The sequence below is a fragment of the Hemibagrus wyckioides genome, linkage group LG18, assembly GCF_019097595.1.
Source record: "Hemibagrus wyckioides isolate EC202008001 linkage group LG18, SWU_Hwy_1.0, whole genome shotgun sequence".
In the NCBI taxonomy this organism is placed as follows: Eukaryota; Metazoa; Chordata; class Actinopteri; order Siluriformes; family Bagridae; genus Hemibagrus; species Hemibagrus wyckioides.
The window spans coordinates 10,411,061-10,438,869 of record NC_080727.1 but is presented as its reverse complement, the minus strand read 5'-3'; the positions used below and the strand labels follow the sequence as shown (position 1 = coordinate 10,438,869).

Below are 27,809 nucleotides of genomic sequence, written 5' to 3'. Positions count from 1 at the left end.
CAAGATGAAAAGATCGTGAAAAGCCATGAATTAATTTAACAGTTAAATTGTAAAGGAAAAATCAAGAAGTAGCTTGGGTCAGTGGTTTTTTCAGTAGTGAATATGAGGATCTTAATAATTCTCTATTTTTTAATGTCTTTTCCATCCTCTGGCTCGTCCTCTCAGATATGATCACAGACACTCAGATTGAGATGGGGCTGTTGAAGGCTGAGCTGAAGGAGAAGGTTACATACACCCTACTACGAAAACACCGCCATCAGACCAAGAAGTCCAACCTGCGCTCATTGGCTGACATTGGCCGAACTGTATCAAGTGCAAGTAGGCTGTTTTCAAACCAAGAGAATGGTAAAGCTGTCTTACTGCTACACAAAACTACACAAAACTCTCATTCTTTGTGATTCTCTTTCCATATCTATGCTTAAACGCTAATGTAAATTTTCGATTTCTTTGCTAACACTCATATTCTCTGTCCCAAATGCTAGAATAGTTAGTGCTTTTACCAGAATGTCAGACATTTTAACAGAAGCACATGCATTTAAGCCCCCAGAAAATCAGGGGATAGACAATGCAGACTGAAGATGCTTTATGTAGTAAAAAAAATAAAAATAAATTATATATATATATATAGCATCAGGGGCTAGGCTAGGCTCTGTCAGGCTTTAACTGAGTGTTCTTCAGAACAATTAAAGTGGCTGACATTCTTGTAAGACACTAAAGACCTGAAATCCTGGAGATAAAATCTTCATTTGTAATAAGTAATTGTGCTGTCTGTGTCAGAAATGAAAAGAAAATCAGCATAATGATCTACAAAAAACATTTCTGTATCTTGTGCTCTAAACTGACATTTCTCTCTTCTTTGTTCCTCTTTTTTCCCTTTCCCATTCCCCTCTCTGTCATGGTTTGCTTTCTTCTGTGTGTGTGTGTGTGTGTGTGTGTGTGTGCGCGGCATGACAGTACGTGGTTCTATAGACCACTCTGTGCCACGCTTTAGCATCTCTGAAATTGAAGGCCAAATACAGATGCAGAGAAGCAACAGCACGGGTCTGCTCTGTAAGTCTAGAACAAGAGAAAAAAAAAAAAAACAATCTTCACACCCCTGTTAGGCTTAATGAGAAACTAAATCTTTGAAGGTTGTATCCCTTTTTCAGTTTTGCAATATTAGACACATCATGAAAAGCAGGAAAGGAATATCATAACTTTTCGTTGTAAGGATCCATAAAACTCCACAATGTCAAACTTGTCCTTGTCAAATGCACTGAGTAAAATAATAATCCAGCATGACCAGATTTAATGCTGTGTTTCACACAAAAATAGAATAAATTGAAAGTAAAAGAATAAACAAACAAGCAAAAAAAACATCAAACATTGTAACTATATTGATCCAGCTTTCGGTCAGAGGGTAACTAAGGCCTCCACTCTCCCAGAGCTGCACTCCCTCTGTCTCATTGAGGAATGTCTATGTATTTGTTCCAGCGGCCTTCAAGATTTGAGAAGCTGCCTCTCTGACCCTGATACCATTTCATTTCTTTTAATTCTGAACACAAAGCAACTTCACAAAAAGTTAAGCAAAAAAAAAAAAAAACTGCTAGAAACTAGAAAGAAAACAGACATCAGCTATAACCTCTAGAAAAAGATGATTATTTTCCTGTGCACTGTTGCTACTGATGTGGGATAAAGATATCTTACTTTATCTCAGAAATGCACTTACGAAACCCTCCCTTATAGTGCAGATGCAATGCAACACCAATATTTTTCTGGCTTCAAGCTGAAGCTTAAAATGCCTGTTTATTTTCTTACAAATCAGTTTTGTGGCTGTATAAAATATAAGTTTCACTTGTTTCACTTTTTCCATTATCAGTGAGCTAAACAGTAAAACAGTAAAACTGAATGATTTTACATGATGTAACAAATAAAAAAATAAAAAAACTCAAATGTATTTTTACATGTGAATTAGGCTGTTAGCATGTCATTATTTCAAATAATAGAATCATTTAAATGTCCAATAATATTGTAAGGTGAGGATATATATAAATGTTCTCAAGCTTACTCAAAGTGAACACACATAACATTGTAAGATGAGTCCTTGAGCTCCCCTTTGCACCTTTGCATCTGACCATAACAATTCTCACAGTACGTACTTATTAAGGACAGTTAGCACAAAAATGTTACTAAGCAGTAATTAGTTGCAAAATACTAAGTAACAAATACACATCCAGTTTACCCAGTGTATGTGCAGTCATCACTGAGGTCTCTGTCATTCTGTCTATATTTGTCACTGACCTTTTGGATATTTTCTTGCTTATATTCTCTGATCTCCATATTATCCTGATAATCATATCTGTCACTGACTTGCTGATTAACTACATCAGTGGATTGTTGTCCTTCATTTTCATGCTTTTATACGCTTATAAGTTTCAAGGTTTGCAACACAACAACCAAAATGTAGATGTAAAATCTATGAGTGATGGTAGACAGAAGACATCCCAGCCAAAATCATACAGCTTTACAAAAACATCAGAGCCACTGACATACACACTCTTACCTGATATAACAAAATCTTATTGCATATATTTGGTTGCACCATGAAAGAAGGGCCATAGTCATTATTGGCACAAGATTAATCACTAAGAGTAATCATCCTCATTACTCTTCCTCATTAGCGGACAGCCTGGGCCGCACTTCTAATCCTGCCATTGCAGCCTATAATTAACTGGCTAATCAGAGCTAATCAGCTGATTAGTGGTTTGTACAAGACGTATGTAAAGCTATTAATTTAAACTAATTTTTAATCTGTTCATGGAAAACTGTTCCTAAATACATTATTCAGTTTAAATTTAGACTAGCACACTTTTACTTGCCTCCTCATGGACAAGAAGGAAACCTGAAACTTTAAATAAAGTTACAAATAAATCTAGAAGTACACACACACACACACACACACACCAAAAACAAGAACTTGCCATGTGACCCAGTGAGACACATTTTGTCACAAAATGCTCAGATGAAACTGAAGCTGTATGATAGTTGTAATAACATGGGATTAGTGTTTACACATATATAACAACATAAAATCTGTTACATAAAAAATCTATCTCATTCATACAGGTACTCCAACTACAGCGCCCCAAAACTTGACCTCCAGCAGCCTTAATGACCTCTCTGACAAGCCAGAGAAGGACCAGGTAGGACAATGACAAGGACAATTAGTGTCCATAAAACCTTGTGTACCTGCATGTTTTCTGAAACCCTCATGTGAACTTAAATTTGTTCTTTTTACCCCTTTTTTTTACCTTTTTACCTTTTTTTACATTTCTCTTCACAACTCCTAATTAAGATATTAATGGATGCCACCTCTGTGTTGGTTCTGACATTCATTAATAGGTTTTGAATATATAGGACCTGTACTTAAACTTTTATCAGACAGTCAAGAATTGTATAATATTACTTTCTCTTACACACCTTTTCAACATGGACATGTTTTTCAAATGTACACATTCTTTCACAGATATCTTTCCATGTGCAAACACATATACAAACAAGCATACACTTGTGACAAGTTTCCACAAACATTTGTCCATATAGTGTACATTAAAAATCTCAAAAATATCTCACTTTCTCTTACACACTCATTCAAATGTGCACACATACTTCTGTAATAGCTTCTCTCTTCCTGTTCTCTCACACACTCAAATACAAGCAGCTCTTTCTCTCCCGTTGTCAGAACGCCACAGACACTAAATTACTCTTCAGTGAATATTGGCTTCTTTCTTCATTCAAGATTTCACATAGTACCTTTCCTCTGTTTCCTGCACTTCAGTTTGGATGCAGATTCACTCTGCCAATCACAGGAATTGGTTTATCTCCTCTTCTTGCGTCAGAACCATGATGTTCCTCATGTGTAAACACCACTGCTACTGGACAAATCGCACCGCGGGAGTCATTATTCTGATAATCTCTTATTCAAACCCCATGGTTTCACACACAAGATCAAGCACGTTGTGTGTGTGTGTGTGTTCTTGAAGCTCTGTAGTAGACCTTTAGTAATAGCTTGCTTACTCTTTCAGGACAACTTTTTTCTCTGACTCCTCATAACTCCTCTTTTGAGTTTCTGTCAAACCCCTCTATGATTTAATGTGTCAAAATGTCTGAAGCAGTAGAGGAAAATGCACTGAGTAATTGAGGACATTGGCCTAGACTTTGTCACTAAGTGTTTAGTAAATAGTCTGTTAGTCTCTAATTTACTTTTCTGAAGCTTCGGTTAGAAATGGAAAAAGCCATAATGATTGGGCTACTTACTTTATAAATGTATCAGTTTCTGCTTCTGTTTTATTCTTTATCCAAGTTCCTGAGCAATCCTTTGGTTTGGGTTCTGCTTTGTGCCGAACAGATTGTTTTTAAATACAGAGTGTAATGTTTGTTTTCTTCTAAAACTAAGAAATGCTCATAGATTTAAAACACTGCCTGAACACTTTCTTAAATAATTGCTTTAAAATTGAAATAACTTTTAAAGCCATTTTTCACATAATTTGCACCAGTTTTCTAAGTTGTTGATGCTAATTAATTCTTTCAAATATATTATTATTAATATTGTTTTTAATCATTTTGTATTTTTCTCCACTGGTGTGTTTTCATTTAATTTTACTTATTATAGACTTTTACTGACACAAATATTCTGAATACTGGACACTACTATACTATAAATTGTGGCCCATGTTTTTCTCTGTGTGTAGTTGAATAATAAGTTCATGAAGAAGATTCCGCGGGATGCAGAGGCGTCTAACATTCTGGTGGGTGAAGTGGACTTCCTAGAGTCTCCTTTTGTGGCCTTTGTGCGGCTCCAGCAGTCCGTTATGCTTGCAGGGCTTACGGAAGTCCCTGTGCCTACACGGTAATCTGAAATTTAAATTAATGATGCAGTGCTAGGAAAAATGACTGTATATAAGTTGTCTTTATTTGTCACATAAACATTACATTACAAACATATCCCAACCTTGGGGGTTGGGGTCGGAACACAGGGTCAGCCATGATACAGTGCCCCTGGAGAAGTTGGGGTTAAGGGCCTTGCTCAAGGACCCAATGGTGGCAGCTTGGCGGTGCTGGGGCTTGAATCCCAATCTTCCAGTCAACGACCCAAAGCCTTAACCACTTAAGCTACCACTGCCCCATATACAATCACTATGAGTTTAATCTGACTGACATATAGACCTATGGTTAGGAAAGTGTAATAATAGATGTTTTAGGTCAAATTGGGGTCATGTTTGAATTACTAAATTAAATTATGGATAATTTAGAATTAAATCTCCAATAATAATGGATTAAAAACAAAAAGACATCTGAATCAGTATTTAACATCCATCACTATCAGTCACTGTAGCAACAATGTAAAATTAAAGACATATTTTTAAGGAAATAAGTAAAATATTTTTTAAATGCACTTCTTTAATAATATAGAAAATATTGTGCCACAAAAAATAAAACATCATAATTCATATCTTTGTACCATTATGTCTTGCTGTACTGTTATACCGCAGTACATACACACTCACAATAGCAAACTAAGTCTATTGTTTAGCAGATTAAAGGGAGACATGCAACATACACTACAGCAATCACAGGCAGGAAATTGAAATGCAAACACTCACTGAAGTACACACACAGTGCACAACATGCAGGGGTGCTATGTCAAATCTGAAACATTATCATTTCCAGTACGAATGAACTAGTGTGTGATTAGTCACAGTGGAAAGTTTCACAGATGCTATGATAATGCCTTGTGGTAGCTGATAAACTCAGACGACTTTGAAATTGAAGCACATATTCAGTCTAGTGTAAAATGGAAAACTCACAGTTTAATGATTAGTATTTAATTTTCCAATGAACTGTGATTCAGTAATGACCTTGTGCTTATTAATACTTTGCTCTATATGTGATGCATTTTCTTACTTATTTTAAGTATGCAAAATAAAAGCTCACATTTCTTGCCTGAATATGCTTTATTTTGTATTGTTTTTCAGATTTCTTTTTGTTCTTTTGGGACCAAAAGGAAAAGCCAGATCATACCATGAGATTGGTCGAGCCATTGCTACTTTAATGTCAGATGAGGTGTGTGTGCATGTTACGGATTATGTGGCTATGGACAACCATTACAAATGTCTTTGTGTGTGCATGTGCCAGTATATGAATTCATTTACATGTATGTAAAATTATAATACTCATGGGAGTATATCCACAGTGGACTGATGATGCCGAGATGTTTGTAATCTGACCATCTACCATCACAGATTGAACTGTGTCATTAATTAATTTATCTCTTTTTAATATTTAATCCTAAGTGTTAGCATTTGAAAATGTAGTTTTGAAGATGAATGATTCTCTGTGCTCTAGGTGTTTCATGACATTGCATACAAGGCTAAAGATCGGGGTGACCTATTGGCTGGCATTGAGGAATTCCTTGATGAGGTCATTGTGTTACCCCCCGGAGAGTGGGACCCTGATATACGCATTGAGCCCCCAAAATCTCTACCATCCTCCGACAAACGGTACACACATTGTTTATCTTCACAATCTAAAATGGTGTAAAAGTGGACCAAGTATATAGAGATTTTGATATATTTGTTTATTCTTGTTTATATAGTAAGAACAACCTAGCAGGAGGAGCTGGGGGTGGAGATGGATCAAAGCTTAATGGCGATGCTCCTATTGAAGGTGGTGCAGGAGGAGGTGGTGGAGGTCACCATGTTGGAGATGAGCTCAAGTTTACTGGAAAGTGAGTGGCGTTTGCCCTTTATGCTATTGCTAAGACTGCAGTTAGTGCAATCACAGAGGCTTGCGTGTGGTGCTATAACCCTAATGTCACTAATAAGTTAACCTAGGCCTATGCTAACACTAGCTCAATGATTATTATTTTCTTTTGTCTTCTTTTTTATCTCTCTCTTACTATCTGTCTTTCTTTTTTCAGGTTTTGTGGCGGTCTGTATCTGGATGTTAAGCGAAAGCTGCCGTTCTTTGCAAGTGATTTTTATGATGCCCTGAACATCCAGGCCTTGTCTGCTATTTTGTTTATCTATTTGGGCACTGTAACCAATGCCATCACCTTTGGCGGTTTGCTTGGAGATGCCACAGATAACATGCAGGTACAAAAGATTATTGCTCAGCTAATTAAACTAATGAGCTAATATGTTTACATTGGTAGGAGGTAGGGAACACAGTGTCTGTCTTTGTGTGTATGTCTTGTCTCTACCTATTCTGATATTTACCGACTGGTTGATGTAGTGTTTTCTAATAACTCTTAAACTTAAGAAATTACTTTTTTATTTGCACTCATGTGTGTGTATGTATGTTGAGATGATAACATGTTCTGCATGTATGAAATTATGGGTTTTTGGCTTTTACGAAGAACATGACTGATATGACGGCAATCAGACATTTCTGTCTCTAGAAGCTGCGGTCTCATAAAAGTCTGAATCATTCACATTCTTGGAAACAGTGAAAAACCTACCAGAGTTTTCCTATTTAAGGTGTGTTACAGTGTGGTGGTTCACTATGTTAAAAAGCACTGGTCTATTAATGTACCTCTTTCAGTAAGAACAACTGAAACTCAGAGACGTTTTTGAGATGTATATGTATATGTCTCGATGTGTATTTTTAGTAGGTATGTGTGGTGGGGCATAAAGCCATGTGCTCTGGAATCAGAGGACAGTTACATCTATTTAGACCTGTAGGTGCTCTGTAAGTCTCAAGCTAAGAAGGATCAGCTTCACTTTAAATAGTGGTGGATTACAAAGTATGTGAGCGAGCACAAACATGCACACACACACAGAGACACATAACTGATCATGACCCTGAGATTTTATCCCAGCCACCCTCAAAAGTTGTGAAACAATCACCACATGCTGCTTCTTTGTTTGCTTGTGATTGTGTTCTTCTGATTTTTGCTTGGTTAAAGCAAGTTACATGTCTTTCCTTTTGTGAAGCTGATTGTACTGTAATGCAGTAGCATTTACACCAATCAGCCATATCTTTAAAACCACTGACAGGTGGAGTAAATAACATTACAATGGCATCTGTCAAGGGGTGGGATATATAAAGCAGCAAGTGAACAGTCAGTTCTCAAAGATGGTGTTTGAGGAAAGGTGGGCAAGTGTAAGGATCATAGCATTTTTGACAAGGGCTAAATTGTAATTGCTAGATGACCGGGGCAGAGAAACTCCAAAACAGCAAGTCATGTGAGGTGTTCCCAGGATGCAGTGTTCAATACCTACCAAAAGTGGCTGAAGGAAGGACAATCAGTGACAGTGTCATGGACATTCAAGGATCATTGATGTGCATGGGGAGCAATAGCTAGCCTGTCTTGATCAAACCCACAGAGCTACTGTAGCACACATTGCTGAGGAAGTTAATGCTGGCTATGATAGAAAGGTATCAATAGGTATTTGTTGCATATGTGGCTACATAGTTGCTAACAGGTCAGAGTGCCGATGATGACCCCTGACCACTTGTCAAAAATGTCGACAGTAGGCATGTGATCATCAGAACTGGACCAATGATCAATAGAAGAATAAGGTGGCCTGGTCTGATCTTGTTGTTTTTTTACATTATGTGGATGGCAGGTGCTTGTGTGTCACTTACCTGGGGAAGAGATGGCAACAGGATGCACTATAGGAGGAAGGCAAGCAGGTAGAGGCAATGTGATGTTCTGCTAGGAAAACCTTGGGTCCTGGCATTCATGTGGATGTAGCTTTTACCACCTACCTTAACATTACTTCAAACTAAGTACACTTCTTCATGTCAATTGTATTTCTAATGGCAGTGGTCTCTTTCAGCTTTTTTTTTTTTCATTTTTAAAATATCTGGTTGCTTGTAACACTACAAATGCAGCATCAGATAGAGAAGCTGAAATAAGTGGGAATAGGACAGGGCACAAATGTACAGAGAGAACAAAAAAGGCCAGACTGGAGGTAAACAAGACAAATAGCTAGACACTGATATGTACCAGCAGCTCTCTCTATGAACAGATTTTAAAAGCCCTCTGATCCTGTTTTCATGGCATATGGAGAGTTTGCCAGTGTGTGAGAAACTACCTTTGTGATTTTGTCTTGCTCATGGGCCCAACCATGACTGGGTTTTAAACTGACCCTTTGATTAGTAGCCCAAAAGCTGTAACTTGTCTTCTTCCTCTTCTTCTTCTTCTTCTCTCTCTCTCTCTCTCTCTCTGTAGGGTGTGATAGAGAGCTTTGTGGGAACAGCATTAGCAGGTTCAGTGTTCTGTCTGTTAGGTGGCCAGCCCCTGACCATCCTCAGCAGTACAGGACCAGTGCTTGTGTTTGAGCGACTGCTGTTCAACTTCAGCAAGTGAGTAGGACTCACATCATGTACACTTACACTTCACTATATCAGCATTCCAGTGGCTCAAATGTTTACTTGCTCTTTAAACAGTTTTAAATATTTCACATTTTAATATAATATAATTGTGAGTACACCTCTGGCTATTAAAGGGAGTACTTCTAGAGACAATGCCTTTTTGCCCAAACATTGCAGCCAAGACACTGTTATATAGACACTGCACTAAGCAGGAGAAATGAACTCTAACACATGGACAAACTCTGGATGGTTCAATTGAATCCCAAGACAACAAAGGAACTGGTGAGAGTGGAGAAAAATGCTGGAATAAATCTGTCTCATAGATATTTTTTAAATGACCTCATATAGAAATAAAGAAGATATAGACCATAATTGACTTAATATAGAAATGTTTCATAGCTGAAAAGTGTGGAACTGTAAAAAATTGATTTTGAATGTCTTCAGTCTATATTAATGTAAACCTTCTCAGTTCCTTCCTTATTTATATTTTATAGACCGCTTTCAAAAATAAATTAATTCTGTTTGGTAGGGATTACCATTAAAACAGAACTGTTGCAGATTATTCAGGATGAAAAGGAAAAAAAAAATATCCAGCCAACATTCTCATAAAGTGTAACTGAAACTACTGGTGCAGGCAAAATATTGTCACACCAAATATTTTTTGTTTATATTAGTGCTGTTTATGACAGAATTTTGAATGTAGAAATTTTACTTGTATTATTTTTTTGGCTTTTTTTGCCTGACTTTCACACAGTACATTATTATTATTATTATTATTATTATTATTATTATTATTATTATTATTATTTTAAATATAAGAATGTTTAGTGTCCTTCCAGTGTGGTGGTGCATATTTATAAATTGGTTATTTATTTTATATTTTTGACTGAAATAAGTTGGCATTGTGTCATACCATACTGTAGCAGATTCTGTGGTGTTGTTGAAAATAAACTTTTTGCCTGAAATCATAGTGTATTGTGTGGAAGCACTTCTTAGTGCTCCAAAAAGGAATGATAGTTACTGAAGCCAAACCTCCTCAGTTAAGGTGGATTGGAGAGATTATTTACTCTATATTTTTAATTTTCTTGTGGCTGCCAATTCTTTCTATAAAATCCCTTTAGCAGGATTCTGATAATTGTGATTTTATCACCTGACATGATCTTAATGATTTACTGTTTTCAGGGACCATGATTTAGATTACCTGGAATTCCGGCTGTGGATTGGACTGTGGTCAGGCTTCTTGTGTCTAGTGCTGGTGGCGACAGATGCCAGCTTCCTTGTGCAGTATTTCACACGCTTCACAGAGGAAGGCTTTGCGGCTCTTATCAGCTTTATCTTCATCTACGATGCATTCAAGAAGATGCTCAAGCTTGCCCACCACTACCCCATCGACACCGGTTACCAGTGGGACATGGTCACTCAACATGCCTGCCACTGCATGCCTCCTGAGGGTATGTGGCTATGTTTGAATGTAAAAGCATTTATACAAACACTCTCAGAGTATAGGTTATATTGCTTACAGGTGATAGACATTCATACATTCTTCATTGCTGATGGTGTATAATGGTATCTCTTTATACACCTGTGTATTTATGATTGCAGATATATACGGATAGATAATACATATCTGTCTTTGTTTTTGTGCTTGTGTGTGTAGTGTAGTGTGTAGATACTAGTTGGTGTATGGTGTCCATCTTAATGTGAATATATTTTTGCATATGAATATTTCTGACATATTGATCATATTTTGAGATGAGTGTTAATAAGGTGGTATTCACAGTTCATATTGCTAAAGGATTCAGACACCTCAAGTGGGTTACTTGGTACAGGTTTAGTTTAGTAATGGGTGTAGTGCAAAACAAATGGCTTCATGTACAGGGTCATCTAAAGTTCGAATCTTTGCATGTTCTACCCAGCACTCTACAAGGAAATTTCAGTATTGCCAGTAGAAGAGCTGTAGGCATTTCTGTTTGTATTGTTCCTGATCATTTGTTGCTTATGCAAAACATCAGTGTCACTTCTTTTGCCTAGGAAGCACTGAAGCAGTAGGGTCAAGCTAAATCACAGCTTGAACATTCTAAACTCAGATCTGTTGTGTTATGTATTTGTTTAAAACAGGCAACAAGTCTGTCTCAGATGGAAAAATTAAAGCACTATTTAATTCCACTGGACAGGTGAGTGTGTGTATGTATGTTAAGTTAATTGTTTTTGAATGATTTTGTTTAAAACCTTAATTAGAAAAATAGAAAATATAGAAAAATAATTAGAAATTTCCTTGTAAAAAATTATTGCAACGTTGTGTGCGTGTGTGTGTGTGTGTATTATGTATGTGTATACATGGGCAGCAGCACTGGAATTCTACCTGGTCATCACTAACTCGTACGGAGTGTTTGGAGTGGGGCGGAGTTCTGCAAGGAGAATCCTGTGGCTTTGTTCCTGACATCACACTGATGTCATTTATCCTGTTCATGGGCACCTACACGTGTTCCATGGGCTTAAAGAAGTTTAAAACCAGCAGATTCTTCCCCACCATGGTACAAATACACACACACACACACACACAGTGGTTATCTGCCTTATTGTTGCATTTCTGTCAGTTCAAACTAGCTTGGCCATTCTCTGTTGTCCTCTCTCATCAACAAGGTGTTTCACTTGGTAGAACTGGGGCTCAGTGGAGGTTTTTTTCTCTGGAGACTGTTGTGTGTGAACTTCCCAGGGGACACTGAAACCACCCATTTGACACCAACAATCATGCCACAGTCAAAATCACTGACATTCTGTACTGGTGTTCCTAATATAGTGAGTGTGGATAGATAGATAGATAGATAGATAGATAGATAGATAGATAGATAGATAGATAGATAGATAGATAGATAGATAGATAGATAGATAGATGGATGGATGGATGGATGGAGTATTATGCTTATTATTATTATTATTATTATTATTATTATTATTATTGTTAGATAGAGTGTTATGCTTATTATTATTATTATTACTATTATTATTATTATTATTATTATAAAATATTGTGCATTATATAATGTGAATATCACCTTATATACCCAGGCCCTCTAAGTAAATGTGAAAGTATTAGTGCAATACTGGAGTATCAACCCCAGGGAATATGAATGTTTAGTGTAAGGATCCAAATTGTCATAGTTATACTTAGACAATTCCCTGCTGGAACATTAGGGGGTGTTCCGGCAGTGTGTGTCTTGTGCCATGTGTTTTTGTTTACGTTCTGTGCTCACGTGTGTTTGCCCCACCCTACCCTTAATTCCATCCTCCCTCTGCACACCTGCTCACCCTCCATATATATATATACCTGCTGTCTTGTGTTTGAGTCCTTGTCTTTGTCTCCTGGTTTTTTTCATGGTTTGGTTTTTTTTTTTGGTTTGTTAATTTGTATTTCAGTTATCTAGATTTTCCCCAGGGTTCCTATATCTTTGTAGTTCTGTTATTTTAATAATTCCCCAGTTTGTTATGCTACCCCTGCATTTTGTTATGGATTTAGTACCCCTCTGAGGCACCCGTTTACACTACACAATAATATGATGAGTTCAGTTCAGTAAGCAGAATGTAAAAATGTAACATATTTCCAATGAGCTTGTGCCTGGCACAGTGATGCATTACCATACATGGTGATTGCCAATTGTGCGGATGACTTCCTGTTCTTCTCCTACAATTAATCTGGATGAGTCTTTTACTAAAGGTGTGCCACTGTTTGATGAATGGGAATGTGATACATTGTCCAGGAGGGATAATACTTTGCTTACTGTCCTTCTTTCTCCAACCACTTCAAACTGTCCAGCAGCATCCCTGTACAGAGCCAGCCTTCTTTATCAATTTATTGAGTTTCCTTATTCTATGGCTCTAATGCTGCCACTAGCATATTGCCACAAAAAAGACAACACATGCAGTAACTGACTGTTATGAGATCTCTGGCATATTGCATGCCCTCCAATTCCTTCTTTCCTTCCTTCCTTTCTTTCTCTTACACCTCGGCAGTCCCTGATTATTCAGTAAAATCTTAGATTATTTGTCTCCATTCGCCACCCTACCACACACACAGAAAGAGAGAGAGAGAGACAAAAACTTGCTGAATTGCTGAGCAGGCTTTGGCAGTGTAGATGGAAAATATCCATCTATAAATCCTACCAAAAATCTATTTTTACATCCAATCCTTGCTCATTAAAAGCTCATTAATCTCCATTAGGGTCTAGCCTTGTACTTGTTCTTGATCCTTAGTGGCATTTTCACAAAAAACTTAAACTAAACTAATTATTTGGTTATATATAGTGTTTTATTTTAATACCAATTACTCAGTTTTCTTTGCTTGATCAGATGACATTATTAGTACGTCCATGTGTTGGTATTGTGGCAACCTGGAATCGTTACAGTGTTAAGATTATGGCAAGATTATGTTATTTTATTGGATGTAGTATAACTCTTGAAATATGCTAGAAGATATAAGAAATATGCTAGAATTAAATAATTGATTGATTGATTGACTGACTGATTGACAGGTACGTAAGCTGATCAGTGACTTTGCAATCATACTGGCCATTCTGATATTCTGTGGGATAGACGCGCTGGTTGGTGTGGACACACCTAAACTAGAAGTGCCAAGTGAATTTAAGGTAAGTGTGTGTGTGTGTGTGTGTGTGTTTTCTGTGAGAAAGAGAGAGAGCAAGTGTTTTTCTTCTGTTTTACAATAGTCTCTTTGTTCCTGTACTGCTGATTATATCAGTGAAAAAGACACATCAAGATTTCATGCAGAAAGAGAGTGCGTTGTTCTCATAGAGAGTATTACTGGATTTTCTCTCCAGGGAAAATACCCATGGCTCAGACTGAGCTGCTCATACAAGTCATACATGTGTGGTTCTTATACTTTTATTGAATGCATTTGTGTGTGTGTGTGTGTGTGTGTGTATATAAAGCCTACAAATCCAACCCGTGGCTGGTTTGTGCCCCCTTTTGGTGGAAACCCATGGTGGGTGTACCTGGCCTCCTTACTCCCTGCACTGCTTGTCACTATCCTCATCTTTATGGACCAGCAGATCACTGCCGTCATCGTCAACAGAAAGGAGAATAAACTCAAGGTGTGTGTGAACACGTTGGTGTGTGTGTTGTCCCTTTCACAAGAATGCACAAGTATCAATAAATCAAGACAGCAGAGGGGATCCTACTAATCTTCCTGAGAATATAAGAAAGAGTCTGTTTAGTTAACATGCCATGTTGATTTTTTTTATCTGACTCTAAATCTTTTATGCTTGTTTTTGACTACACTGCACACTGTAAGATGAATGGTAAATTGGGATTAATAAACTGTGAGAGAATATCATCTTACTCCTTCCTAAATGTCTGTGTCTGTGTCTGGAGAGCAGAAAGGTGCTGGGTACCATTTGGATCTGTTCTGGGTGGCTGTGCTGATGATTGTGTGCTCATTCATGGGCCTGCCGTGGTATGTCGCTGCCACTGTTATCTCTATTGCCCACATAGACTCACTTAAGATGGAGACAGAGACATCAGCACCAGGCGAACAGCCCAAATTCCTTGGAGTCAGGTACACAGATAATATCTGGTGTAGCTGTTGTAGTGGAAAACTATTTGAAGTATGCAAACATAATGTGAAAACAAGGTTATCATTTTATTTAAAACAGTGTTTACTGTCAATGAATCCATATAAAATGCAAATTTATGTTAATATTGGTTTGCAGATTGTTTTAATTGTCATATATTTAGTTGTCATGTATTTCATCTAAATGGTAATGACTAATTTTGTGAGTCATTTATGTGTTACCTGTTTATACTGGTCTTTTTTATATGTTGGCAAAATATATCAGTAAGAAAAGTGGTGGCTTTATAGCATTTAAGAAAGTTTTAGACCCTAATGTAATGGAATTAGTTTAGCCATTGCTTCATCCTCATTCTCAAATATACATAATTATTTACATGCAAATACATGTGTGTGCACATGAATAGACTTATGCATGAGTGTTTGTTTATAAATGATTAGTGTGCTTAATCTTCTGGATTTAGAGAACAAAGAGTAACTGGAGTGAGTGTCTTCCTTCTAACTGGCCTATCAGTCTTCATGGCACCTGTTCTTAAGGTACACACACGGCTGACCACTTTACCAGTTTATCCTTTTATTCTAAATAACTTTGGCTCTCTACCCTCTGGAAAGTTACAGTATATTATTGAGGCTGGTTTTGTGTGTATGTGCATGTGTTTGAGTCAGTCTTCCATGTATCAGATTATCCACTGTAGTCCAGCTTTCAGTAGCCATACATACATCAAATTCTACAATCAGGAATCACCCAAATTGAGCCAATTATTTTTCTGAAAACATGGGCCTAAAACTTAAATTAGCCAAACTAAGCAAAGAATTTAACAAGTCTCTCATTGGAAATATTAATTTCCCAAACCACTGTTTTAGAGTAAGTTAGTGCTGCTCTACTACAACACACTTGATTGGGCTCAGGAATGAGGGCAAAAAGTGAAATTTCTTAATTTATTGGATCCTTGTCTGCGGTAATATAAGTCCAAAATATAATCTGATGTTTATTTCAGGCTACACCACATATCTTCATATTTTTTAATTGATTTTTGGGGGTTTATTTTGGTACATATTATTTCTACTGTGTGGTCTGCTTACTGTTTCTGGTTTATTTAACATATATTGTACTATTTTTTTTCCTTTTAGTTCATTCCCATGCCGGTGCTTTATGGTGTCTTCCTCTATATGGGAGTAGCGTCTCTAAATGGAGTGCAGGTGAGTGTTTCTGAGTTTCGACTTGTGTGTTGTGATCTGTAAAAATTTATGTAATTAATATGTACAAATGTTAATATTTATAGTAATATATATTTAAAATACAGTGAGTGAGATATTTTAATGTATGTCTCCATCTCAATGTGTGTGTGTGTGTATGTGTGTGTAGTTCATGGATCGCTTGAAGCTGTTTCTGATGCCAGCAAAACACCAGCCAGATCTGATCTACTTGCGCCATGTCCCCCTGCGCCGAGTTCACCTGTTCACCTTTGTCCAGGTTGTGTCTGCATATAATGAAATGTCCTGCTTCAGTCATGAAAGATCAGAATGCAGCATAGTTTGATCGTTTTTATTGACACTTAATCCAACTCCCGAGCTACACTATATTGCCAAAAGTATTCGCTCACCTGCCTTGACTCGCATATGAACTTAAGTGACATCCCATTCCTAATCCATAGGGTTCAATATGACGTCGGTCCACCCTTTGCAGCTATAACAGCTTCAACTCTTCTGGGAAGGCTGTCCACAAGGTTTAGGAGTGTGTTTATGGGAATTTTTGACCATTCTTCCAGAAGCACACTGATGTAGGACGAGAAGGCCTGGCTCTCAGTCTCCGCTCTAATTCATCCCAAAGGTGTTCTATCGGGTTGAGGTCAGGACTCTGTGCAGACCAGTCAAGTTCATCCACACCAGACTCTGTCATCCATGTCTTTATGGACCTTGCTTTGTGCACTGGTGCACAGTCATGTTGGAAGAGGAAGGGGCCAGCTCCAAACTGTTCCCACAAAGTTGGGAGCATGAAATTGTCCAAAATGTCTTGGTATGCTGAAGCATTCAGAGTTCCTTTCACTGGAACTAAGGGGCCAAGCCCAGCTCCTGAAAAACAACCCCACACCATAATCCCCCCTCCACCAAACTTTACACTTGGCACAATGCAGTCAGACAAGTACCGTTCTCCTGGCAACCGCCAAACCCAGACTCGTCCATCAGATTGCCAGATGGAGAAGCGCGATTCGTCACTCCAGAGAACGCGTCTCCACTGCTCTAGAGTCCAGTGGCGGCGTGCTTTACACCACTGCATCCGACGCTTTGCATTGCACTTGGTGATGTATGGCTTGGATGCAGCTGCTCGGCCATGGAAACCCATTCCATGAAGCTCTCTGCGCACTGTTCTTGAGCTAATCTGAAGGCCACATGAAGTTTGGAGGTCTGTAGCGATTGACTCTGCAGAAAGTTGGCGACCTCTTCGCACTTTGCGCCTCAGCATCCGCTGACCCCGCTCCGTCAGTTTACGTGGCCTACCACTTCGTGGCTGAGTTGCTGTCGTTCCCAAACACTTCCATGTTCTTATAATACAGCTGACAGTTGACTGTGGAATATTTAGGAGCGAGGAAATTTCACGACTGGATTTGTTGCACAGGTGGCATCCTATCACAGTTCCACGCTGGAATTCACTGAGCTCCTGAGAGCGACCCATTCTTTCACAAATGTTTGTAAAAACAGTCTGCATGCCTAGGTGCTTGATTTTATACACCTGTGGCCATGGAAGTGATTGGAACACCTGATTCTGATTATTTGGATGGGTGCGCGAATACTTTTGGCAATATAGTGTATAAAGCCAGGTTTAGTAGCTGTGTTCTTACAGGGAGATTCTTACCTGAGATTCACACTGGCAGACATTAGGTAACCCAGATATCTATATAACACTGAATGTATGTGTGATGTCTTTGCACAGATTCTTTGTCTCGCCCTGCTTTGGATCCTGAAGTCCACTGTGGCAGCTATAATCTTCCCAGTCATGGTGAGTCTGGAGTTTCTGACACTTAGACAGAATGCTTGACTCAGGGTGGGGCAGGATGTCATCATTACAGGGCTGTTTTCACACACATTAATTCAGTCCAAATCATAAATTAATTGAAAATTTTGTTAATTATTTCTGCTCTGTTTTAAACTAAATATGGGGAACAAATTAAAGCAAACTCCAGACCACTGTTTTCTGGTGGACCAAAGAGATCAGTTCCCTGGATCAAATTGGGGTTTGAAAACCACTGTCCAGTGGATTACTTGTTCAAACTGTCTTGGAAAAGGCCAGAGTGTAAAACCACCCTTCCACTCCTTTCCAGGGATTTTATTTGGATGTCTATCTAACACCCTGATCCTCTTTTATAACTTGCACTCTTCATAGATTTTGGCCCTGGTGGCTGTAAGGAAGGCAATGGACTACATTTTCTCTCAGCACGATCTTGGCTACCTCGATGATGTTATGCCAGAGAAAGACAAGAAGAAGAAAGAGGATGAAAAAAAGAAGAAAAAGAAGAAGGGCAGCATTGACAGTGACTTAAACTATGTAAGAAAACTGTGTTCTATATTTGTGATTATCTAAAAATGACAAACGGCTGCTGTCCAAATCAGATATTGGTCACTGAATTTTAATTCATGTTAGTAAGTTTGTCCACCCTCTGCACTTTACAGTCAGACTATCCAGGCAATGACAATATTCCCAGTATAAAGATATCCATGGAGACGATGGAGGAGGAACAAATGAGGGGAGAGAAACCCTCAGAGAGTGAGTAGGGCAGAAAGACTGCATGAAAGCCAGGGTGCCAATCTAAAACCCTTAAAAAAACTTGCACACTTTTGCTATTGACTCTGGTTTCTGCCTCACTCTCTTTTCCTCTTGATTTCTCTCCTTCTTTCCTGATTCAATTATATTCCCAGTCAGTCTGGTCTGATTGGAATCAGCCTTAACTCTTTTTGCTTGCTGGATGCTTCATGTAACATTAATCTTCATATGCAGAAGATTCACGCACAGTTGTGACACCAGCTGTGTCTACTTCTACGTGTTTAACCTTACAAATGTGTACTTCTTTTTCACTGCACTTTATCATAAGAATCATTTAATGCTTCATGTTTATATTTTACAGGAAATAAGCCCATGTCATTCCTCACTCCATACTGATTCACTGGGTTTCTTTCCTTCCAGATCAAGGTAAACATGCAAATTTCAGATCATTTGTTGCACATCACATAATATCTTCAAAAGATTAAATTATGTTTATGTATCTTTTTCCCCTCACAGTCAAGATTTAAGCCCATTTAAGATGTCTGTTCCTGTAAACAGAGCTGATTTGGACCCAAAACTCAACAGATTTTTCTGAAAAGCTCAGGCGGATGAACCGGCTCGTTAGCCCTCAAGTTCTATACACTAGCTAGCATGATAGCCCTGATCTAGATCCAAAGCCAAATGTATGATGTGATATAACTTATTTATCTTAATTTATATGGATTATAAGTAAAACATATATGGAAATAGATGCATATTATAAATACATGCTGGTGGGTGCATGTGTTCACCATTACACACACTTAGCATTTATTTAACAAGCTGCCAGCTTCCATCCTCTGTTTTTCATTAATTATTTATCCATGAGACTTCAGTGTACTCTATCTCATATCAGTCTTTTTCTGCGTTAGATTTTAGTCAGTAACTTAGTGGATACAAAGAGTATGAGGAAATATAATACAAATGCTGGACCTAAAACCCACTGTGACTGTAAGAAGAAATATTTTGTTCTCTAGATAAAACACTTCTCTAAATATATGAATAATACTGTACATATTTAAAATTCAATCATTTACAGACTAGAGTTTAAAAGGAGATAAGATCATGTAGTTTTGCAGAGTGGTCTTCATATGAAGGCAAAAGTAAAGCAAAGAAGTTTGTATTTAATATTAAATTTGTACTTAATATTATGGAACATCTGTTTCTCTTGTAAGGAGTCTTAAATTTGTGCAGAATGTCTTTGTCTTTTATCCTATGAGCAAATAGATCAAATAGATCATTTTGATAAACAGATATTATAAATAATAGACAGAAACAGCAGTTCTGAAACAAAAAAAAGAAGCATTTCATTATTTTATCTGTTTTTCTGAACCAGTGCTGCACACACATGACATTTTTACTAATACTTTACTGATTAGTTAATTTTATTATATTTAACCTTGAATCATAGCTCTACCTCTTAGAGTGCTGTAGTGCCAGGCTCTGTGTGTTTGATCTATGCAGAAACGGAATAATTACGATGAAATATAGTTCTCTTAAAAGTGTGCACAACTGAGATTGCTGTCATCATTTTATTACAAATTATAATAATCCTCCATAAACTATGCAAAACACAATATGTGTATTTCTACTAAGTAAATGACCGATTTGTCTTGAAGAGATTAAAATGTGATTTTATTAAGTGTACTTTGAGTATCATCTGTGCAAATATATTTTTATTGTACTTCATTTTTTTTTTTAACAAAGAGATTATGATTGATCTAGCATATAGTCTTTTATACATATGTAGGTAATGTTCGATGTGGGTTACAGATTTATATTAGCAACTGATAATAAATAGAAATACTTTCAAATTATTCAAATTATTAGTTTCAATTTAATTTATTAATTCAACCCAAAATTGCTGTCTAAACTCTGGAGAGTGTTGTGTGTGGAAATCCCAGGCGATCAGCAGTGTATGAAATATTCATACCAGCCTGTGTGGTACCAATATCCAAAGCTCAAGATCACATTTTCCCCCATTCTGAACGGATATGAACATAAAATAAAGCTCTTGTATCTGTGTATCTGCTGCTGTGATGCAATGTGCTGCTGCCACATGACTAGCTGATTGGATAACTGTATGAACGAACAGGTACACAAGCATTATCAATTAAAGTGGCCAGTCCATAAGATATAAATCAATATCAGTAATTAAACTTTTTTATCAGTAACTCAGTAAGAAAGATACAGTATGGGAAGATGCACCACAGTGTTTTTAATGCTACACTATTGCCCACTATGTCTGCAATTGGGTTTGAGTCAGAAACTAAGTCAGGTTTTATGAAGTCTTGGAATGGGGGGATCTAAATAAGTAGATCACTTAAAACATGTTATATGGTAATTATATGCTTTCGGTTCTAGAACAAAGGTGATGTTTTAGAGCCTTTTGGTAGTGTGCACACTGGTATTTCAGGCAGGAGGGGATATCTAAAAGCCTTCTAGTCCATTTATTTATAATTATGACCCATCGACAGACAATATACACTTGAATGTAAAGAAATGCAGAATGTGAGCAAAATTGTTGGTTCGCTTCCATTCCCTGGATGTTTCATCTGTATATATTTGAAATTGCTAAAAACATTTTTTTTTAACTAAAGGAACTAATGAAAGTGCATTATTTTTTCCACTGAGACAAATTCTCTTAAATCTTTCTGAACCTTGCTCATTTCTGTGATTTTTGATATTCTGGCATAATTCTGGCTACTTAAAATGACCTTAACTACTTACACTTAAGAAAGAGCTGCACTCCTTCAAACTGTACAAAAGAGCAATGATAATGAATTATTTTAGAATCAGAGGATGACATGTATCATGGATAATATTAGACTTGTGTTTTACAATCAGTTTCTGTGTGATTTGTGTATGTTTTACCTGCCCAATAAGTCATTATGGCTTTATGAGAAAGCCTACACTAAATATGACACGATACATCACATTTTCAGCATGAAATGAAACATGAAGAAAATAAAGAAAAATAAAGTGATTTTTGAACATTGTTGTTTCCATGCTTATTCGTAGTAGTTTGTGCTTGTCTCATCCATGAAACAAAGAAAAATTAAAAGAAAAAGTGGTTTATAAAACAGATAAAAAAATGTAATTCTGTTAATAAAACAGAAAAATAAAATAAAATATTAATTGTTAAATTACTGAATAGTACATATACTATATATACACTACCAGTCAAAAGTTTGGACACACCTTCTAATCCCATGGTCTTTCCTGATGTTTATTTCTTTCTACATTGTAAAACAATGCTGAAGGCGGCCGAAATACACAATAATGTCCTTCGAACAGTTGATATTGAGATATGTCTGCTACTGATGCTCTGTAAAGCCTTCATAACGACTCTAATCTGAGGTGCTGTTAATTGGTGATTTCTGAGGCTGGTAACTCTAAATGAACTTCTCCTCTGCAGCAGAGGTAAGTTTTGGTCTTGCTTTCCTGGGATGGTCTTCATGTGAGCCAGTTTCATCATGGTGCTTGATGGGTTTTGCAAATGCACTTGACAATACTGTTCTTGCAAGAACAATTCCAGAACACCTCACCTTTGTGTCTTAAAATAACAACTGACTGTTGTTTTTTGTTGTCATTACATATGGATTACTTAAGTCCATGTGTGTTATTTCATAGTTTTGAAACCTCCAGTATTGTTCTAGAATGTAGAAAATAAATCCCTAAACAAAAACATTGAATTACGAGGTGTGTCCAAACTTTTGACTGGTAGTGTATATATAATAGTATAGTATCAAGTCAAATCAAGAGAGAAGATGCTTCAAGTAGAATTGGTTTATGACTGGTTTATGATGTGGCGCAGGGGCAGAATTAACCCTTTTTACCAGTACACTGGTGAAATCGACATATGGGACATTTTCTATCAGTATAAACAAATGAATTGTTTAATGATCACAAGTCTAAAATAAAATTAGTCAGGGCATTGTTGGCTTTCATTGTGGGATGTATTTAGCTCTGCTGAATTATTTTACACTTAATTTTAGTGGTTGAAATTTTAAATGCTTATGAAAAAAACAGGTTTCACATTTGTGTCAAAAAAAAAACAACAACAACAATGGTTGTTGAATTTTTGGAGCTTTTCTACATTTAAATTTCTGGCATTTGGTAGACACTCTTATCCAGAGCGATGTACAAGAGTGCTTGGAATCTCTATCAGTGACTACATCAACACTGCTTCACTGAGTGAGGTGCAGTGCGAGGAGTTTCTATGAATATATTGCACCAGTAGGCCAGTTAAAAACAGAAATATTAAGTGTCCACTTTCATATGAGCCATTAACCACCACTGTGACATGACAAAGACATTCAATGCTGAACATGATCACAACAAAAAAACTTGCATGTGGATAATACAGTATAATACCACTGAAGATTAATTGCTTGTTTTGAACTGAAGGAATTCTAACTTTTACTCATTCCTTCTCTTTCGCCTAATCCAAATCTTTGCCATGTGGCTTCTTAAGATTGTCTAACGCTTGAATGCACTATGGATTAAAGCTGTCTATGATTATGTGTGAACGTTTGTTCAGATGAAACAAGACTGAATCTCACTGGGTTTTGGTAGTAAATCTATGCTTCACTTCACATCACACATAGTATTTAGGGGAATAAAGAGCCAATGATGGTGTCATTTGTGCTTAATTATCATTTCATCTTTTAACCCTTGTTTTATTACACAATTTTTAGACATGTGCACTCTGAAAACATATTTAACATGTAATTGATGGTTCAAGCAATATTTACTATTGTTAACTTTGCTAATATTCACCACTCAGCCATGACATTAAAACCACCTGCCTAATATAGTTTAGGTTCCCTTGTGCAAGACTTCTGAAGACGTGCTGTGGTATCTGGCACCAAGACGTTAGCAGCAGATCCTTTACTTGTCATGTTCCTTAAACCATTCCTGAACAATTTTTGCTGTGTGGCAGGGAGCTGAAAGCGGCTGAAAGTGTCCTGTGTTCTTTTGTGTTGTCTTTCTTGTATTTATTGTCTTTTGCACTGTCTTGTCTATGCTCTGTTTGCACCTAGCTGCACACTGTACACTTTACGTGGCTAAGACAAACTTCTGTCCTAGCTCTGTGGTGTTGTTTTTGTGTTGAACTTGTTGTTGTATGTTTATGTATCACCAGGTCCTGGAGAAACGTTGTTTCATTTCACTATGTACTGCGTCAGCTATATGTGGTTGAAATGACAATAAAGCTTCTTGAATCTTGAATCTTGCCAGTGGAAAGGGGTCAGCATGGGCACTCTGCAGCTCCACAGCCTCATACGCAGCAAGCTGAGATGCACTGTGTGGTCTGACACCTTCCTATCATAGCCCGCATAAACTTTTTCAGCAACTTGTACTACTGTAGCTCCTCTGTGGGTTTGGGCACAGACAGAGTAGCATTTTGCTAGCTTTGGTAAGTGGTGCATGTAATATTAACATCCACATGAATGCCAGGACCAAAGGTTTCCCAGCAGAAATTCAAACTCTAATTTTTTTATTTGTCACATACATAAACATACACAGTACGACATGCAGTGAAATGTTTTTTCACGACTGTCCGGCATGTAAACATTTATAAAAAGTATGTTTGAAAGAGATCCATAAAAAATAAAGATAAAAATAAAACTAGAGTATCTTAAAAGTATAAAAATAGAAAATAGAAAATAAAGTAAAATAAAATATAATATAGATAAATAAAAATAAAATATGAAAATATAGGTGTAAATAAAAAAATAATATAAATAAAAAATAAAATATGAAAATAGGTGTAAAAATATGAAAATATACAGTGAGGGAAAAATTATTTGATCCCCTGCTGATTTTGTACGTTTTCCCACTGACAAAGAAATGATCAGTCTGTAATTTTAATGGTAGGTGTATTTGAACAGTGAGAGACAGAATAACAACAAAAAAATCCAGAAAAACGCATTTCAGAAAAGTTCTACATTGATTTGCATTTTAATGAGTGAAATAAGTATTTGATCCCCTGTCAATCAGAAAGATTTCTGGCTCCCAGGTGTCTTTTATACAGGTAAGGAGCTGAGATTACAGTAGGAGCACTCTCGGGGAGTGCTCTTAATCTCAGCTCGTTACCTGTATGAAAGACACCTGTCCACAGAAGGAAGCAATCAATCAGATTCCAAACTTCATGGCCAAGACCAAAGAGCTGTCCATGGATGTCAGGGACAAGATTGTAGACCTACACAAGGCTGGAATGAGCTACAAGACCATCGACAAGCAGCTCGGTGAGAAGTTGACAACAGTTGGTGCGATTATTCCCAAATGGAAGAAACACAGAAGGACTGTCAATCTTCCTCAGTCTGGGGCTCCATGCAAGATCTCAGATCCCAGATCCCAGAGCCCAGAATTACACTGGAGGATTTTGTCAATGATCTCAAGGCAGCTGGGACCATAGTCACCAAGAAAACAATTGGTAACACACTACGCTGTGAAAGACTGAAATCCAGTAAGCCCGCAAGGTCCCCCTGCTAAAGAAAGCACATGTACAGGCTCGTCTGAAGTTTGCCAGTGAACATCTGAATGATTCAGAGGAGAACTGGGTGAAAGTGTTGTGGTCAAATGAGACCAAAATCCAGCTCTTTGGCATCAACTCAACTCGCCGTGTTTGGAGGAGGAGGAATGCTGCCTATGACCCCAAGTACACCATCCCCAGGTGACAGGACAACTGCACCGCATCAAAGTGGCAATGGACGGGGCCATGTACCATTAAATCTTGGATGAGACCCTCTTTCCCTCAGCCAGGGCATTGAAAATGGGTGGTGGATGGATATTCCAGCCTGACAATGACCCAAAACACACGGCCAAGGCAACAAAGGATTGGTTCAAAAAGAAGCACATTAAGGTCCTGTAGTGGCGTAGCCAGTCTCCAGACCTTAATCCCATAGAAAATCTGTGGAGGGAGCTGAAGGGTCAGCCACAAAACCTTAATGACTTGGAGAGGATCTGCAAAGAGGAGTGGGCCCAAATTCCTTGAGATGTGAGATGTGTGCAAACCTGGTGGCCAACTACAAGAAATGTCTGACGTCTGTGATTGCCAACAAGGGTTTGCCACCAAGTACTAAGTCATGTTTTGCAAAGGGGTCAAATACTTATTTCACTCAATAAAATGCAAATCAATGTATAACTTTTTTGAAATGTGTTTTTCTGAATTTTTTTGTTGTTATTCTGTCACTCACTGTTCAGATAAACCTACCACTAAAATTATAGACTGATCATTTCTGTAATGATCATGTCAGTGGGCAAATTTTTTCCCTAACTGTAGGTGTAAGAATATGAAAATATAGGTGCAAGTAGATAAATAAATAAATATATATATATACACTATATTGCCAAAAGTATTCGCTCACCTGCCTTGACTCGCATATGAACTTAAGTGACATCCCATTCCTAATCCATAGGGTTCAATATGATGTCGGTCCACCCTTTGCAGCTATAATAGCTTCAACTCTTCTAGGAAGGCTGTCCACAAGGTTTAGGAGTGTGTTTATGGGAATTTTTGACCATTCTTCCAGAAGCGCATTTGTGAGGTCACACACTGATGTTGGACGAGAAGGCCTGGCTCTCAGTCTCCACTCTAATTCATCCCAAAGGTGTTCTATTGGGTTGAGGTCAGGACTCTGTGCAGGCCAGTCAAGTTCATCCACACCAGACTCTGTCATCCATGTCTTTATGGACCTTGCTTTGTGCACTGGTGCACAGTCATGCTGGAAGAGGTAGGGGCCAGCTCCAAACTGTTCCCACAAATACAAAATGTCTTGGTATGCTGAAGCATTCAGAGTTCCTTTCACTGGAACTAAGGGGCCAAGCCCAGCTCCTGAAAAACAACCCCACACCATAATCCCCCCCTCCACCAAACTTTACACTTGGCACAATGCAGTCAGACAAGTACCGTTCTCCTGGCAACTGCCAAACCCAGACTCGTCCATCAGATTGCCAGATGGAGAAGCGTGATTCGTCACTCCAGAGAACGTGTCTCCACTGCTCTAGAGTCCAGTGGCGGCGTGCTTTACACCACTGCATCCGACGCTTTGCATTGCACTTGGTGATGCATGGCTTGGATGCAGCTGCTCGGCCACGGAAACCCATTCCATGAAGCTCCCTGCGCACTGTTCTTGAGCTAATCTGAAGGTCACATGAAGTTTGGAGGTCTGTAGCGATTGACAGAAAGTTGGCGACCTCTTCGCACTATGCGCCTCAGCATCCGCTGACCCCGCTCCGTCAGTTTACGTGGCCTACCACTTCGTGGCTGAGTTGCTGTCGTTCCCAAACACTTCCACGTTCTTATAATACAGCTGACAGTTGACTGTGGAATATTTAGGAGTGAGGAAATTTCACGACTGGATTTGTTGCACAGGTGGCATCCTATCACAGTTCCACGCTGGAATTCACTGAGCTCCTGAGAGCGACCCATTCTTTCACAAATGTTTGTAAAAAACAGTCTGCATGCCTAGGTGCTTGATTTTATACACCTGTGGTCATGGAAGTGATTGGAACACCTGATTCTGATTATTTGGATGGGTGAGCGAATACTTTTGGCAATATAGTGTATATATATACACTAACAAAGTGGTATATACACATATATACACAGAAATGCAGACATGAACATGAAGGGATGTATGTGTATATGGCATATATTGAGGTGATCCAGTGTTTATCATTAAAGTGTCCATGTGCTGGAATAATTGTATAAAGTAACTTGTGCCAGTCCAGTGTCAAAGTGTCAGTTTGTGCAAATGTGCGAGGTTGTGCAAAGTGATGAAAAGTGATGAAAAAAAGCAGACAGAGTCCCCGTATCCGTATCAGGTTCTAGGTGTTTCCTGGTTCAGACTCCGAATGGCCAGCGGGAAGAAGCTCCTCCTCATTCTCTCTGTGTTTGACTTCATGGAGCGGAAGCGCTTCCCTGAACGTAACAGAGAAAAGAGTCCATTGTTGGGATGGCTGAGGTCCTTCACAATCTTCCTGGTTCTGATCCGGCACTGCTTGTTGTAGATGTCCTGCAGGTCAGGGAGCTCGGTGTGGATGGTACGTTCAGCTCCACTC

The 27,809-nt window shown here is 38.0% G+C and overlaps 1 protein-coding gene across 4 annotated transcripts in view; it reads left to right on the top strand.

Annotated features, from left to right (window-relative positions):
- Positions 1 to 20,875, top strand: part of slc4a4b (solute carrier family 4 member 4b) — a 42,006-nt gene extending 21,131 nt beyond the window's left edge. The window contains exons 6-28 of one of the 4 annotated variants that reach the window (XM_058415467.1): positions 166 to 345; positions 955 to 1,050; positions 3,106 to 3,182; positions 4,731 to 4,888; positions 6,015 to 6,102; positions 6,385 to 6,539; positions 6,635 to 6,766; positions 6,959 to 7,133; positions 9,218 to 9,351; positions 10,543 to 10,811; positions 11,479 to 11,534; positions 11,709 to 11,894; positions 13,890 to 14,003; positions 14,304 to 14,465; positions 14,751 to 14,929; positions 15,406 to 15,478; positions 16,073 to 16,141; positions 16,308 to 16,415; positions 17,874 to 17,939; positions 18,324 to 18,485; positions 18,611 to 18,704; positions 19,063 to 19,127; positions 19,218 to 20,875. In XM_058415467.1, the coding sequence (XP_058271450.1) occupies positions 166 to 345; positions 955 to 1,050; positions 3,106 to 3,182; positions 4,731 to 4,888; positions 6,015 to 6,102; positions 6,385 to 6,539; positions 6,635 to 6,766; positions 6,959 to 7,133; positions 9,218 to 9,351; positions 10,543 to 10,811; positions 11,479 to 11,534; positions 11,709 to 11,894; positions 13,890 to 14,003; positions 14,304 to 14,465; positions 14,751 to 14,929; positions 15,406 to 15,478; positions 16,073 to 16,141; positions 16,308 to 16,415; positions 17,874 to 17,939; positions 18,324 to 18,485; positions 18,611 to 18,704; positions 19,063 to 19,097 (2,768 nt within the window). In that variant the 3' untranslated portion in view covers positions 19,098 to 19,127; positions 19,218 to 20,875. Of the gene's footprint in view, positions 1 to 165; positions 346 to 954; positions 1,051 to 3,105; positions 3,183 to 4,730; positions 4,889 to 6,014; positions 6,103 to 6,384; positions 6,540 to 6,634; positions 6,767 to 6,958; positions 7,134 to 9,217; positions 9,352 to 10,542; positions 10,812 to 11,478; positions 11,535 to 11,705; positions 11,895 to 13,889; positions 14,004 to 14,303; positions 14,466 to 14,750; positions 14,930 to 15,405; positions 15,479 to 16,072; positions 16,142 to 16,307; positions 16,416 to 17,873; positions 17,940 to 18,323; positions 18,486 to 18,610; positions 18,705 to 19,062; positions 19,128 to 19,217 lie in introns of all 4 variants that reach the window. The other 3 variants (XM_058415466.1, XM_058415469.1, XM_058415468.1) reach the window with 3 other exon arrangements.
- Positions 20,876 to 27,809: the final 6,934 nt, after the last annotated feature.